Genomic DNA, 16,637 nt, shown 5'->3' with positions numbered 1-16,637 from the left:
TATGTTGGCATTTAAATTATAAAGATCATATTATAGGAAACATGTGTACTAAGTTTCTAGTGGACTCGACTACATCAAAAACTACCTTCATCTATGCTAGAGTTATTTTGAATTCGGAGGTTAATTTTTTAACCAAATTGTCGGCATTCCTATGGGAACTAAAAGTGGGCCTCTATTTGCTAACCTCTTCTTATTTCCATATAAGTCTGAGTTCCTTCAGGTACTTGTCAAAATCAAGACGACAAATATATTGTTGAAATGTTACCATTATTTTTTTTTAATTGATTTTCATCAATATTAGAACTTAGAAGAAAAAATTAAGAAAATCGACTTTTCCTGCATCAATTTTAGACTTATAGCTACACTATCGGTCATCTCAAAAGCGCACTATATGACACACGTGACGATTTTAGTTTTGAAATCATGAATTTCCCTCTTTTAGCAGCAATATACTATCTTCATAGGAATATGGGATAAAGATATACTTATACTTGTTATACTTGTATTTAACCAGAAAGTTGTTGAAGTGAGTCTACAAATCAAATCAAATCAAATATATGTTATTGTCAATTAAAGACCCCATTACAGGCAGAATAAAATTTGGTACAAATGATTACATAACGAATACAATTATTTGAATACAATTAAATCAATGGTTACAATGAAGAGAAAAGAGAGACACACTAATGTATTTTTATAAAATAATGTATCATGTACAACTTTGACAAATACAGTGATCTTAAAATATATAGGAATTTGAATTTAAATATGCTGGTTTTTCCCCTGGTGCTTTTATGATAATACAATAAGAAGCTAAAATTACAAATATCTAAATTATGCCTCTGTCTTTTTGACAGTAAAAAATATGAATTTACTTACTTTCTAAAAGTTGTTTTCAAGCAATATTTAAATTATAAATTAAATTGCGCACGTGATTCAAAACATGTGACTATCTTCATTGGACATTAGCCAAATAAATTGTGATCGATTATCTAAATTGTGAAAGAAGTTTTTGTAATTTTTGACAATGTTGGAAATAAAAGGAAACTTTCTCACTTTCCAAAGATGAACTTTTAAGTAAAAAATGGAGTTCATCTTCCACTTCTTTTTTACAAAGATTACAAATTCTATCCATTGCCTAAAGTCCCCTGTATCTACCTCTCTTTATTTCTAGATCATGGTTACTTATTCTGAATTTTGTCATCTGAATTCTCAGATTCCTGTTACCTTTAGCTAAATAAGGTTCAAAATGTATATTTCTCTTTAAAAAGTCTGTAAGTTCTAAGTTTATTTCCAAATGGCATATTTTTCTGTCACCGTTTAAAAACGAATACCACAACTTATTATACTTTAATTTATATAGATTAGAACTTAGAGGAAAAAAATTTTCTGCATCAAATTTAGACTTATAGCTTTACTATCGGTCATCTCAGAAGCAAAATATATAACAAACGAGACGATTTTAGTTTTGAAATTATAAATCATAGAGTTATATCATTGCATTGGCAATTATTGTTTTTATATATTAATATAAAAAGATATGAGGAATAATGACTTTATTCGACTCTATACACGGCTACTTTTCCATAGGTACTATTTCTGTACTAAAAATATGTACCACTTGAAATTTACTTTTAATATTTAGTACGATTTCTTTACTTTAAAATTATTGTAATATTTAGGTACTTTTATTTTACAGTACTTGATTTGTTCTAAATATTTTTGGACAGAAATAATACCAACAGTGATCACAATATTCCATGTTTGAAAATCATATCTTTAAGAGATTTGAAATAGAAAAACTTTCAAAATGCTGAAAATATAACGGTTGTCACGAAAAATCTGAAGTACCTAAATTTCAAGTACAAATAAAGTTCTATGAAAAAACAAGTACCTATACAAAAGTAGCTGTGTACATGATTTGAAAGTTACCATACTGATACAATGGATACTGATACGATGTGTTTGTGTCTCAAAACACATTTTTTTCAGGTGTCAGATCTTTGAATAGGAGAATATTTTATTAGTCCTAAACACGATTATACTTTTTTTATCTATCAACGCACCCTGTTTCAAGCCTCAAGGAGTTCATGATATTCTCTCAGGTACTCTTTATTTTTACTTTAATGTTCTGAGTGTTTTATGTATTTCTGAGAGAAGGACATTGAAAACATACTATATTGCCTCTAATCCAGCAATATTGGTACCAAATCTTAAAAATTCTAAATGAAAGAAAAACATTTTCGATTATTCTGTGGTATAATAAAACGTTTTGTATAGAGAGATGTTTTATTGAAAATGTAGATACATTTATGTAAGAATGTGCACAATTAAAGCGAATACAATAGAGCATGTTGTCAGTACACGATAGATCAGCAAAACTAAGCCTCGATGTAAGACAACATAATTTGATTGGTAACAACTAGTATTGTTAATCGGTTTACCGTCGGAAGGTCCGAATATCGAATACCAAAAACACTAACCGGTTAAACGGACTTTTTTCAATCTTAATAAATTTGATGTAAAAGTGTATTGAAGTCAATTTTGTTCTGTTTTAAAATTTTCGTCGGTTATTAATTTCACAGCTTGATTGTTCAGTAAATTGATTGCTATTGTTATCTTGAAAAAAAACCATAATATTAATTAGAACTTAGACCACTTGTCTATCAGCTCGGAGCAAGACCTTAAGTAAGCATAATTAGTATATTTGTTATTTTCAGCAGCAACTTTAAATCAGTAAACTAGATTATATTTTACAATTAACTTCCTTATTTTAATTTGATCCAATATTGCGTAGACCTACATCTGAACGTACAACCTCAATCGTGCAAGACTTTACTTTAAACGAAGTGCCGACTCAAAAGATGTAAAATCAACATAAATGAAATAATGTATAATACTGGATAGTAAGAGTAACAGGCTTAATTATTTTAAATAGAAACACTCCACATTATTTTCTGAGACATCAGGAAAAAACGAAAGTATCATCGGTTTCATGCATTTTTAATTCGACAAGATCAAAAAGATTTTTTTTAATCTGGAGTTATTACCAGTGCTATAGAAGATTGGATTATTAAAAGTCAAACTTCGCCAAAATCCTCACATGTAAGCCTAATAATGTCAAAGGACAAACTTCAATTCGTCGTATTAAAAAATTCAAAGATACGGCTAACCGGTTACTCGGCCGAACGATTATCCGAGTAATCAGTTAGTCAAAATTGTACGATTTGACAACACTAGTAACAACATAAGCAACACAAGATGTGCCACATCTAGAGCAGGATCTGCCTACCCTTCCGAAGTATCTGAGATCACTTCCAGTTTTTGGTGGGGTTCGTAATGCTTAGTCTTAGGTTTCTATGTAAAGTCTTGTGTACTATTATTTATCTGTTTGTCTTTTTCTTTATAGTCATGGTAATGTCAGTTTGTTTTTTATCTTGAAGTTTAAATGTCTCTCTGATATCTTCCGCCCTATTTGAATGTCTTGACATTTAATCAAATGAAAATATATACAGTATATATGCAAGTCAGTTCTGCAAAAAATGTGACAGACTATGTGTATTTATTGAAAAAATAATTGTGTAAACATTACACATCAATGCTTAAACTTTATCTTTTACACGATCCTCCCAGATAAATTGCCATCTTTTATAATTTGTTTCCTATATATCAACATTCAACAAATATGTAAAATTTGCACTTTGTTAAAAATCTTCATCCACAGATGTAAAGCTGTTAACTATGGAACGCCAAATACTGTCTTGTTATGCCTATTTTTATAATTTGATGTGTACTGACCTTGCTATGATGTGCACTTGTCATTATATGATGTGCAATCACCTTCCTTTAATCTGCACTTGTCATTATGGGATGTGCAAACACCTTTTTATGCAATGCAAATATCCTTATATGATGTGCAAACATACTTATATGGTGTGCAAGTATACTTATATGATGTACAACACTACTTATATGATAAAATCTGTAAAGCTACTATATTCATTTACATAGGCGTCTGTCATTTAAATTAGATTAGGGATTTTCCAATTGAATTTTCCTCGAAGTTCAGTATTTTTGTTTTTTAATTTTTACAGATTTTGATCCCGGAATGTTCAATAAGCTAAGAATTGCTTTGATTTTCAGTTGAAGTTGTTTTGGTAAAGTATAATCTCTGTGTACAAGAGAGAGACAAGTTAATACAAATCGCATACTGATACTATGTGCGCTATGACATTCCACGCATCAAATCTCTCGCTTAACCCGGGATCAAAATCCGTAAAAAATAAAATACTGAACTCCGAGAATAATTTTCCCCATATCTAAGTCCTGCAATCTTCAAGTTTATACTTTTAAATGTGAAAATGCTCCAGACATAAAATATTTAACGAAATTATTCAAAATGTTAATATACAAAATGTTAACACATGTATGCCAAATAGAACATAGAAACATACAAAAAATTTAAAGAATGGAATTGTCCCGATTTCTAACGCCAGAAATTTTAAAGTTTTATACTTTTGAATGAATAAATGTTCCACAGACATAAAATAGTATATAACGCACACATGCAATATGAAAATACATAAAAAGTCAACACATAAAAGCCAAAGGCGAACACCAAACAAAAAATATGAAATTGTCTTATTTTTCTAACGCCAGCAATTTTCAAGTTTGACCTTTGAAATGTAAAAATATTTCACAGATATTATTCAACGTAAATAAACAATATGTAAATATAAAAAAAGTCAAAACATATATGCCAAATAAGAACACATTTCTAAATCCTGCAATCTTCAAGTTTGTTCTCTACAGTTGTATACATTTATTAAAGCATCAGAAGTCTATTGACGCTTTGACAATTGCATTAAAGACTAAAATGACAAAATCGCAATTATAAATGCACGCACTAATTTCCGAATTTTCAGTAAAGCAAATATGTCCAAAATGTCCTAATTACATTCCAATTCACTATTCCCCGTCTGTGACGCACCAATGCAAGTTTGACCTTTTACGGGGTTTATACTAACGCAAGTAACACAACATGTGCCACATGTGCAGCTATATCTGCCTATCCTTCCGAGGCATATGAGAACACTCCTAGTTTTTTGTGGGGTTAGTGTAGCTCAGTTTTTCGTTTTCTATGCTGTGAACTGTGTACAACTGTTTGTATGCTATTTTTTTCTTTGTTAGCCATGGCATTGTCAAGTTTATTTTCGACTTATGATCTTGAATGTCCCTTTGGTATTTTAAGACTCTCTTTTACTATTTTATTATTGTTCATTTTGCTACAATACTACAAAATGTACTAATCAATGAGTAACAGGAAGATACTTTGTTTCGAAGAACTTGTTATGAATTGGACTGATAAAATAATAAAAGTTAAAGTGAGTTATGGTCAACGTTTGATATCGTATAGAATCATAACAGTATTTATCGAAATTGATCATTTGGTGAAAATTTCATAAAATTATCTTTAACACTACACAAAGCTACCAAGCACAATGATCATGTTCGGTTCTATTTATTTTTTACGTTCACAAATTGTATTTAAAGAAGCAGTTTTATGTCACGCTGTTAAATACCGAAGTGCCTGCTAAAACTGAGTTTGAAATACATTATTCGTCCTTTAAATTCACCTATTCTTTACTGAATAAATATGTTCCTCGAGAAAAATTATATTGAAAAATTAGTTATAAAGTTAGCTTTACAAGACAGGCTTTCATCTCTGTTTTTTATTTGCTCTTTTTTTTATGCCACGTATTCCAGTGAATGTATTCTTTAGTTACCATTTCTGTTCCGTCCGTTCGATACCGAAAACTTAATTTTTAATCTACGAAAAAAATGTTATTGAAAATAAGTTATAACGTTATTTTACAAGACGGGCTTCACTTTCATCTCTGTTCCTTTTAATGGTGTGCGATTATGCCAAGTATACCAGTGAATTGTAGTTTCATTTTCTGTTCTGTCCGTTGTATACAGACCATTCATATGAGAACGGGTACAATCTCTAAACCACCAAGCACCATAGCGTGTTACTGCACAGTTATCGTAATTAGAATCGCTGTTCCTGTCTTTCGTTGAAAACTTTCTTCCGTTCAAGCTCCTTTTCCAATCTCTCATGGCATCGCCTTTAAAATATATATGTTTTAAAATGAGCAAAAAATTATATTATGTTCAGATTATATTGAAATAAGCTTATAATTCATGTTACAGTGCAAGCGTAGAATTATATGTGCTCGGATAATAATTTATTAAACCGCCTGCGTCACATTATTATATGTCAAATATATTAATTTGAAGACCATTTGAAGGAAAAGCATAAACTACTACGTGAAAATAAACCAGTTTTGTCTACCCTATTGACAGAATTCAATGAAAACAAAAATCAATAAATTTGATTTTCAGATTTATGTCTGTCTACTAACAATTGCGCTTGGCTGAATGAACTATCAATAACTGTCATGCTGGTGGGAAGTTTACTGCGCTTTAAAACCAGGTTTAATCCTAAATTTTCTTTGTAAAGTCAAGTCAGGAATATAACAGTTTGTTTTCCATTTGTTCCGCTACTTGATTCGTGTCGTGTCGTGTATTTGTCAAGTTTTATGGACTTCCCTCCTTTATGTTTACCTTAGAGTTCGATATGTTTGTTAATACTTTTTGTTTTTACAAAAACCCACTGTTCCAACTCACTCAAGTTAGAATATGATGGATTGAGCTATTTGTTTTATATCCTTTTAGTGTTAAATGTCCTAATGCTTCTACATCTTAGCATATCTCATGCTTTCAAATGCTTGAATTTTAGCGCTCCTGATCAAAGTAAAACCATAACAGCATTTCAAGATTTAAACATATTGTAATATTCATCTCTTAGATATCGCTCGAAAACAAGGAAGAAAATTATAACTTTTGTTAAAAATATTAATTGTCTGTTGACTTGAGATGTTGAGGTGGTTTGGTTTTTTTTTGTTCTTAAGTTGTCATTAATTATAATTATAATGTTTCCCTGCGATCTAATTTGTTACCCGTATTTTTTTTTACTTTATCGAATAAATAATATTTAACAGCAGTATAAATAAACTCATCATAGATACCAGGACAAAATTTAGTATATACGCCAGACGCGCGTTTCTCTTTCCTTTAATTGTTTGTGTTGACTAAGGTTGGTTGAAAGGATCCATTGGTTAAGAAGAACATTATTTTCTAAAACCAAACGCAAGACATGTAAAACATTAAGTTAATAAACAAAAAAGGGGTATACACCAATTGAACAGTTTACATACAGTTGAGCTGATACATATAGCTGACTTATCAGTGTGTTGATACGTTCCAATGAATAACATGCACTTATATTTGAATAACAGAAACTATCATGACTTCATAACTTGCATTTCATTACGATTTGAACATTCAAAAAGTACGTTGCACGATTAACTAACAGAAAATGCATTGACCTCTAAATGCAGGAGGCTTAATACATACCAGCATCTCCTGTGTAACCCTGAATTGTCAGTTGATATTCGGAAGAGGCGTTCCCAATGTTGAATGTACTGTAAACAGCGTATCTGGTTTCTTCTTCGAAGTCTTCAAGGTCAAATCGTAACTGATACTTTCTTTGTGAAGTTATAGCATGAATATTCTTGTTTCCTAAAGACAGATTGATTGATTTATTCACTAAGAATAGGTAGTGAATAAGTGTTGTCGAACAATGAAATTCTAGAATTTGGTGTCTCGATCTTACTTGTGAAAAATGAATGTAAATCATTTCTTTAGCCAGGGATTATCCTATTGTACAGACCTACTTACCATTCAAAACGAAGAGTTTTTATAAATAAGTTACAACTGCCCTTAAAAAAGGATCATTCCTCGCTCAAAAATTATAAGATTTACATTCATTCTCACAGTCAAGAAACATATTCTTTTCATTGATGTGTAACCTTACATCTGGTTTTTAACGCCTTGTTCTAATATTTCTCAAATTAAAAAGTAAGTCTAAAATATCTTATAATGACAGACTGCAAAAGTCATGCATCAATTATAAACCTTTGATTAACACCGACCATGAAACAAATTCTTAGGTACAAGAGATTCTTGCGCCTTGATCACTTTATAATATTCTAAATTTGTAAGAGAATGATCATGAAGAAAGGGATATGCATTCTCTTACATATACTTATCGCTTGATAAATATATTTGTGATTAAGTTTTTCATTTCTTTTTATCTTATTCATTATGAACTCAACACGATCAATTTTTCAAAACTGAATTTATATGTTTGATTAACCTTTTTAATGGATAAACATAATGGCCAATGGAATATGGATATGTTCCGGACCATATGAGTATTTGGACCATACGCGTATGGTCATGACCATATGCGTATACTCATATGGTCCGACCGTACGCGTATGGTCCGACCGTACGCGTATGGTCGGACCATATGAGTATTATACTCGTTTGGTTATTAACGGGCCAGACCATATGAGTATTTGGACCATATAGGTATTTTTTCAAATATACAATAGAAATAATACAACAAAATTTATCTTCAAAACAAATGTGTTTACAAAACAATGTATTAATTTTACATGTCAAAAGCTACATAAACATTAAATATTGATGCCACAGTCAGTTGATCTTAGTTTTCATCGCTTATTGTATTCGTGTATGCTTTTGTATATACTTAAAATGAAATTCACACGGTACCATACATGTAGTTTTTCTGAGATTGCTTGTTTTGGCTGCGTGCAGTGATATCGACTCGGACAATTCCGATGTGTCTACGGTGTTTTTGAGAAACTCTAGATCTTCAATATCGTAAAATGAATTTCACAGATCAAATTAGATAAAGACAGTGGCTATTTCATGGCTCTTAAATGCTATTTTACCGTCTTAAAATTAAGATTAAATAGAAGTATAGAAAAAAAGAATAGAAAAATAAAGAAACACACTTTTAATATTTTACTTTTAAAATGTCTTAAAAAATATCATGATCTTTAAAAAATATCATGATCCTTGCCGGTGATGTCACCTACTTTAAAGAATAAAATTCCTTGTACAATATGTTCATTTAATTTTGGCATCTTTTTATAATTGTACTTACAAATAGTAAGAAATATTAACTGTGCGAAACTGTTTTTTTTAAATAATTTTTTTTTAATATACATAAAATGACATTTTAGTTACGTAACAATCAGAAGGGTCACACCTAATGAAGGGTTTAAAAGTATACGAGTTGATTACCCCGACCATACGCGTACGGTCCGACCATACGAGTATGGTCGGACCATATGAGTATATACCCATATGGTCATGACCATACGCGTATGGTCCAGATACTCATATGGTCCGGAACAGATATATAGTCCCCTCTTCGATATAACAGTTAAATCCTTAATAAGAAAGTTGTTCATTTGGCTAAGCGAGATATATAAATATGCTAAACGATCAATTGGCATACTCTGTATGTGTTTATTCATAAATCAAGGGCCTGTAGATCAGAGTCTGTCGTTGTATCATATCTGTCATTTTTTTTCTAAAATATTTTTGGTATAAATTATGCTGTTAGTTTTTTCGTTTGAATTGTCTCATTTTTTTTCATGTCAAGGCATTTACATTCAATTTTATAGTAATGTTCATTTAATATTTTATTCATTTCATTGATGAAAACATAATAGTGGCTGATAGCTGCTTAAATCTGATTCATTTGAACTTTATGGATATTTTTCCTATTTGCAATCATACCACATCGCCTTATTTTTACAAAGACGATTACTGCATTTACAAATGAGAGACTCTTGCATGGAGCGGATATTGTCAGAGTAACGCATTATCGAATAGACTTCTTTTTTCAAGTTTAATCATTCCACTGTTTTTAGTAGACTAAATGGCTCGTTGTTTTTTTTATATGCTAAATAAAAAAAATATAATAATCGATTTTTTTCTCTAATATTTCTATTGTGGTAATTATAATACAAGGGCGTCTCTTTGGCCGAGTGGTCTTAGTAGTTACTACTGTAATCACTAGCCAGTCGACACTGAGGTTGTAACTTCTAACCCCGATCGTGCCGGTGCAATAAACTCCAATCTTAATTGACTAGGATTGTCAGTGTTAATATCAAAGGTCGGTTGTTTTCTCCGGCCACTCTGGGTTCCTCCACCAATAAAAACTTGCCGCGACGAAATGTGGTGCTAAAAAGTACAAAATCAAAATCATTGTAATGTAATCATAATTACCTAACCAGAATTCATTCTCAAGATCACCAAAACCATTTTCGTAATCATTCCAGCCACGATAAAAATCAGTAGATCCATCTTTTCTTCTTTGAAACACCTTATTTAAATTTATGATATAAGAAAAAGAAAAAGAAACATATTACTCGTTACAATACGACATGGTGTTATTAAATGCAATATATGTGAAGTTGAGAATTTTGAATAATTTTTATTTATTTCAAAATCTGACAAGAACTGCCAGGAAAACTGTGAGAAAGTTGATCTGTCACATTACGGAGGGATGTCAACATCGTGTGTTCTAATATAAACAATTCTTGAAACAGTTTTGAACAGTTTTACCCTTAAATATAATGAGCAGTAAAACAATTCTATACAACTTTAACGCGGAACAGTTCTGAACAGTTCAAATCTTTAGTTCTGTCGGTCAATAACTCTCATATCAATCAGTTTTTATATCGCATACATCCTAGTGGATACTGTTTTTTCGAGTAAGAATTTGTTCGACTGAGGTGTACTGTTTGTTCTTATCTTTTAATTGATTATCATTGTTCAATTAACACGACTTGTTAATTATGTTATTTTTCTTATTAATTCATGTTTGTTTATTAGCCTTATAAATTATTTAATTAATTTTAAAAATTTACACACGTATACTCAACTGCAGTTCTTTCATTAAATCAGATGACAAATTCCAAAAAGGGATGCGCTCGTGTTGTCATGGTGAAAATAATTTTCCTATTTCATAAAATAATTCATTTTTATAATTGTCTGCCTAAAACAACTTAACAGTAAGTATGCTATTTTCGCAATTTTATTATCAGGGCTATAGTATTTTTCATTAAATCTTTAAATTTTTTAATTTCATTTTGCTCGATAACTAAAAAAACGGACATGCCAGAATATTTTTGTTACATTAAACTTAACGTTAATTCTGCCATATTCAAGTTATATAAGTATATGTCTAATATCTGAATCATTCGTCACAACTCGGCCGATTCCGTACCCATAAACGGAGAGTAACGGATTCTACCGAGGATTGCCGAATGACGTCTGAATATTGCAATCGGAAACCAGTCTACTTACCGTCCAACCACCACCGGAAGTGCTTTGATCACAATAAACTTTAATGACATGAAAATGGTTCGGTCGTATTTCATAGGTACCACTTGGAAGATCTGGGTGTAATCCACTGCAGTCAGTAACTGGCTGTATTTGATCTAAATATGTATATGTTAAAAGCAACATAAATGTTTGAATTCAAGGTTAATTTTAATCTATGACGAGAACAATGGAATGTTTTATATGTTTATAATTAAAGAATCTTTGTAAGCTCATTCTTCCAATTTCTATTCATTACTTAAAATGACGTATAATTATTTACATACGCAGAGAGAAATTAGTTATTTTTTACATATCGAGAAAAATTCACTGATCAGATCGGTACTAGTAGTTTGTATTCATAATATGTCATTCAAAAGAATTATCAATTTTCTGATTGAAAACTTTTGTATTTGTATATTTCAGTGGCGTATTTATCGGGGGCACAGGGGGCACATCCCCCCCCCCCCCCCCAGGTTCAGGTCAACTAAAAAAATTTCTAACATAATTGTATTGCTACCGAAACTTTGTATCTAGTCCGAATATTGTCACAGCTTGATTAAACTTCTTACACCGATCTTTACGTAATACCAGCGTCCATGCGTGATTGATGACAACTTATCGGTGGGTGTGTAAATATTGACACCTGTGTGTAATGTCTCTATGCAAAAGCTTTTATGTAAAATAAATTTACATGTTGATTGGAATAGTTCAAACTTGTATTGATAATACAATACCGATTAAGATCGATTACCAGGTGAAACTTCTGATCTGTGTATTTGAAGAATAGGTACAAACATTTTTTTTCCCAAAATTTTCTTTTTTGTGAATTTAGTCAGCATCAAATTTAACTATTTATTTTGATTACTTAGAAGATATGTTATTTAAACGGAATGTCATATTTCATTCCCCTCTTATTTTCAAGAGAAAAAATCAACAATTTGTTTTACTCCAATCCCCTTCCCCTTACCCCTAATGCTTTCTCCCGTCTAGAAAAAAAATTTGACCTTTCCAATTAAATAATCATTAATAAAATGCTATTTGATTGCCGGTAAAAAATTAGTTTGTTACAGAATCTAGGACTTATACATTTCTCTTAAAGCCGAAGCATGCAGTTATATTTGTTTTTATTGTTCTTGTTTCAATTACCATTTACATGTATGAGGCTATGCAAAAGGTCACCATTTATGAAGATATGAAGGTGTTTTGCAGAAATTAAAATAATATATATATATATCCAAAAACACTTGGTTCATGGTGCCCCCCCCCCCCCCCCCTCCAAGACATGGAGGTCCTGGATCCGCCCCTGTATTTTCTACTAATCATTCGGAGCTTTTGAGACCATGATTACAGATTTGTCATGATTTGTCATTACACTAATGCAATCTCTGAAGCCGTATTGTGATTTTATTTACGCATTATTAATACAAAGTCTATATAGATATAGGAAGATGGGGTATTTATATTCGTATGAACAAAGCGAAGAGAAAGATAACCCTGGGTGAACCAAACTGACTTCAATCCGTAGAATAAAGAATTACTTAAAACAAACTGATACGATTTTTTAGTGGATATGAACATCTACATACTATCATGGAAGTAATATTTAAAAGGAATAACATCGACTAACTATTAGTATTATCGAGTCCTGTTATTATTAAGTACCTGTGTGAAATCCGATGTTTATTAATTAGAAGGTGGCGCTGTATCATATAAAACCTCTACCTTCAGATGAAGTCGTATGATGTAAAAAAAAATAATTGAAAAACGGAAGAGAATTGATCAAACTACAGCAGTTTAGTATGGAAAATTGTATTTAATTTAGCATAGCTTTGCTTTTTACCGTTTGTTTAAAACTGTCATCAAAGTATTCTCCGGTTAAAAGCGAATCCCGATTTACCAGTTAAATACCGATGAATCTATCAGGTATTACATGATACTTAACAAAATAATGTAGGCAAATCTAGACTTAGATTTTTTTACTGTTGAAATGTGCAGTTTTTATCGGGATTGAAAAAAAGGATATTTACTTTCAAGTTTTCTTAATTATGTATATGTCATAAATGTCAATCATTGGTTACATTATTGAAACTGGACAACGAAAATGGGGAATATATTTTCGTAAATATATATATATTTTTTGAAGTGTTTATTGTGGAATGCTTGTATAAATATAACAAGCTTACAGCAAAAATTATAACAAACCGACGACATGAGCCTGAATCTATCCGTCGTACAGCAAATTCATTTTTACACAAATTAGTTTATGTATCAAGAACTTTAGTTGAAGGATAGAACCGTTTAGAAATGTGAATATTTCAATTGTCAGACTAATACGAGAAAGACTTAGATTTTTCGTATTTAATAACGTATTTGTTGTACAATCATCTTCTTAACTTACGGAAATGTTTTTTTAACTGTCTGTAAATATTAAAATTGAACGAATTCGGCAGCGTAAATCAATCAACGGAATGCAACGAATGGGCTATTCGGGTTACTTCGCACGTATATACGACAAAAACTTGTCTGTTAGTAATTCTCCGTGAACACGAAAATGACCGATAAGTGTCAGTGATTTGATCGATCACATGCGGAAAGTCAACTTCCATCAGATATTGAACCAACTAACGAGTTATCGAAAGATCGGAGGTAACGCAGATGAAACCTTTGAAGTGACGACGATATTATTCCTTTCAATATTACTTCCATGATATTATTAATTCCCAATAAGCGACAAAGTTTAAAATCTACGAACTTAGCATTTTTTACTGGTATGCAATCATCTTGAAAATAAGAGATTTGGGTTGAATTAGCATTTTGAGCAAGACGTATTTTGGTGAATCGGGTTGTCAGATGACTTACTTTATATATATATATTAATCAATCAATCCAGTCATCCTCAGGACTGTTTCACTGGTCAAGATAACAGTTATACTTACTGATGTCTTTAACACATACTAATTCGCCGACCCTCGTGGTTTGGCAGATTTCACCGACTTGACAAATTTCTATGTTTGAGCAAGGGTCATGTCTGGAAAACTGTTCAACATTTTCTAATTTAATTTCATTTCGCAAGTAAATTAATCAATTAAGCTTCACGATAATAGAGCTACATGTTTGTACTTGCAATGGTAGTATTAGAGAACGACAATTTCACTCCAAAAGGAGGGTTGATGAAATTAGAAAATTATGATTTTCCATACCCACTTAACTTAAATGGTTGCTACCTAAATACTATCAATATTAACTTATAACCTTAAATGTTGTAAAACAAAATGATGGTGTATAATGATTTGTAAGCAAAGCAACAATATGTAATCTCCACAATATGAATTAGTTTTTTTTTTCTTTTTTTTTTTTTCTTTTTAAATTATGATGATTAAATCGTCTGTCATAAATGTGTGTTGATGAATAAAACCTGAGTCATTTATATTATTTCAAAATATAATTAGCCTTGTTTTATAGACTGGCAGCACTAAATGATATTGAATACAAAACTGGTAAGCTGTAGAGGGTTCAAAGTCCAGTATACAAGTGAAATCGACCCGGTGGGTTTTTTTTCAGCGATTTTAATGCATCAGAGATACGTATACTGTGCTTATGATCATGTACCTCAGTTGTTTAATCTCATAAACAGCAGCTTTGGTTGTGCGCAGTACATTTAAGCGGACAATTTGATTGGTGATGGTTACAGGCTATATTATCAGCTTTTACGGTGTTTCCATAGTGATGATCAATCAACAGGAAATGTTTTGAAAAGAAATCTAATATTTAATAGGATATCTATGTTATATAAGGGATTGGATAAATAGTACAATCATCTCAACCGAATATAGTTTTTTTAATAATTTTTGTATTTTGTTTTGTGTATGTGCAACTTTAAATTCTGTAAAAAGATTTTAAGAATCCAAAACTACAGCAATCAATTGCAACTATTAATATTCTGACTGATACTTACATTTCTGTACTGTTGTATATTTACATGCACATAACCAATTCCTTCAACTAAGTCGGTTTCGCCGTTTTTCTCGTTTATTTCACAGTGGCGTTGTTCTTCTTTGTAATTGAATGATAGACATCTCCTCCGACGAATACATTTATCAAAACATGCATTTGCGCCAATGTTTTCAAACGTTATAAATGTATAACCGTGCAAACGAGCATTGATATGATCAGGGTCTACTCTCATGCTTTTAAGACGACATTCCTGACAAAATATTCCTATCAAATGTATGAGTAATGTAAATCCGATATAACAATATGAGACATGGACATTAGATACTACTACTGCCATGACTGTCGTTCTAGTATGATTTCTCTTTTGCTTAAAGAACTTACAAAATATTCTGACAATGTACACGGCTTAGCAACAGTGATAACCAATTTAGTGTTAATAATTTAGAACAGTATTCTATGAATTATGTTCAAAATGTTTAAAATCAATGATTGTGTATGGTAACGTATTATTAAAATTTCGATTTATTAATGCCATGCTATCAAATGACAAATTCCTGTCACGCAGTCTTCAATCATTTGTTTCGTAAATGTCTGTTTGGTTCGAATAATGAATTATTTTTAGAAAAGCAGCAGAATGAACAATAACGTTTTGCAATGACTTGATATAATTACTTTGTTACATCTTCGGTCGAAAACTGCAGACTTTCATACAAAGAAATGATAATCATAAACAACGACATATTTTTACATAAAATATCTAGGCAATCATACCCAAGTACTTCAAAGATAGAATAACACTGATAATAACAAATACATAAAAAAAAAACCCAGCTCAAATGAAGTAATTAGATATCTTTTTTACCCCGCGATGGATTTTGAATTTTAAAAATAGAGGGACGAACGATACAAGAGAAAAATTCAAACTCATAGATTGAAAATAAACTGACAACGGCATGGCTGAAAAAGAAAAAAAGATAAACAATCAAATAGACAAATAGAAGTACATAAGACACAACATACGAAACTAGAAACTACGCAGCAAGAACTCCACCCAAATAATATGTGATCTGAAAAAAGTAAAATCACAAAAATACTGAACTCAGAGGAAAATCAATTTGGAAAGTCCATAATCACATGGCAAAATCAAAAAACAAAATGCATCAAAAACGAATGGACAAGAACTGTCATATTCCTGACTTTGTACAGGCATTTTCAAATGTAGAAAATGGTGGATTAAACCTGGTTCTATAGCGCTAACCCTCTCACTTTAATAACAGTCTCATCAAATTCCGTTACATTTACATGATGCGTTAAATAAACAGTCACAATCAATAAAATAGTCAAAATAT

General features: G+C 31.0%; 1 protein-coding gene across 1 annotated transcript; it reads right to left on the bottom strand.

The window, feature by feature from the left end:
* Window positions 1-1,391: 1,391 nt before the first annotated feature.
* LOC134708477 (fibrinogen-like protein 1) lies at window positions 1,392-15,698 on the bottom strand. The gene is made up of 6 exons (XM_063569040.1): window positions 15,290-15,698; window positions 14,271-14,370; window positions 11,317-11,450; window positions 10,234-10,330; window positions 7,480-7,644; window positions 1,392-6,128 (listed from the first exon to the last, which is right to left on the bottom strand). The coding sequence occupies exons 1-6, from the start codon at window positions 15,623-15,625 to the stop codon at window positions 5,872-5,874; spliced, it is 1,089 nt and encodes a 362-aa protein (XP_063425110.1). The 5' UTR covers window positions 15,626-15,698; the 3' UTR covers window positions 1,392-5,871.
* Window positions 15,699-16,637: the final 939 nt, after the last annotated feature.

Source organism: Mytilus trossulus, chromosome 2 (genome assembly GCF_036588685.1).
Source record: "Mytilus trossulus isolate FHL-02 chromosome 2, PNRI_Mtr1.1.1.hap1, whole genome shotgun sequence".
Lineage (NCBI taxonomy): Eukaryota > Metazoa > Mollusca > Bivalvia > Mytilida > Mytilidae > Mytilus > Mytilus trossulus.
The sequence above is the reverse complement of the archived record's forward strand: the minus strand, read 5'-3'. Positions and strand labels throughout refer to the sequence as shown.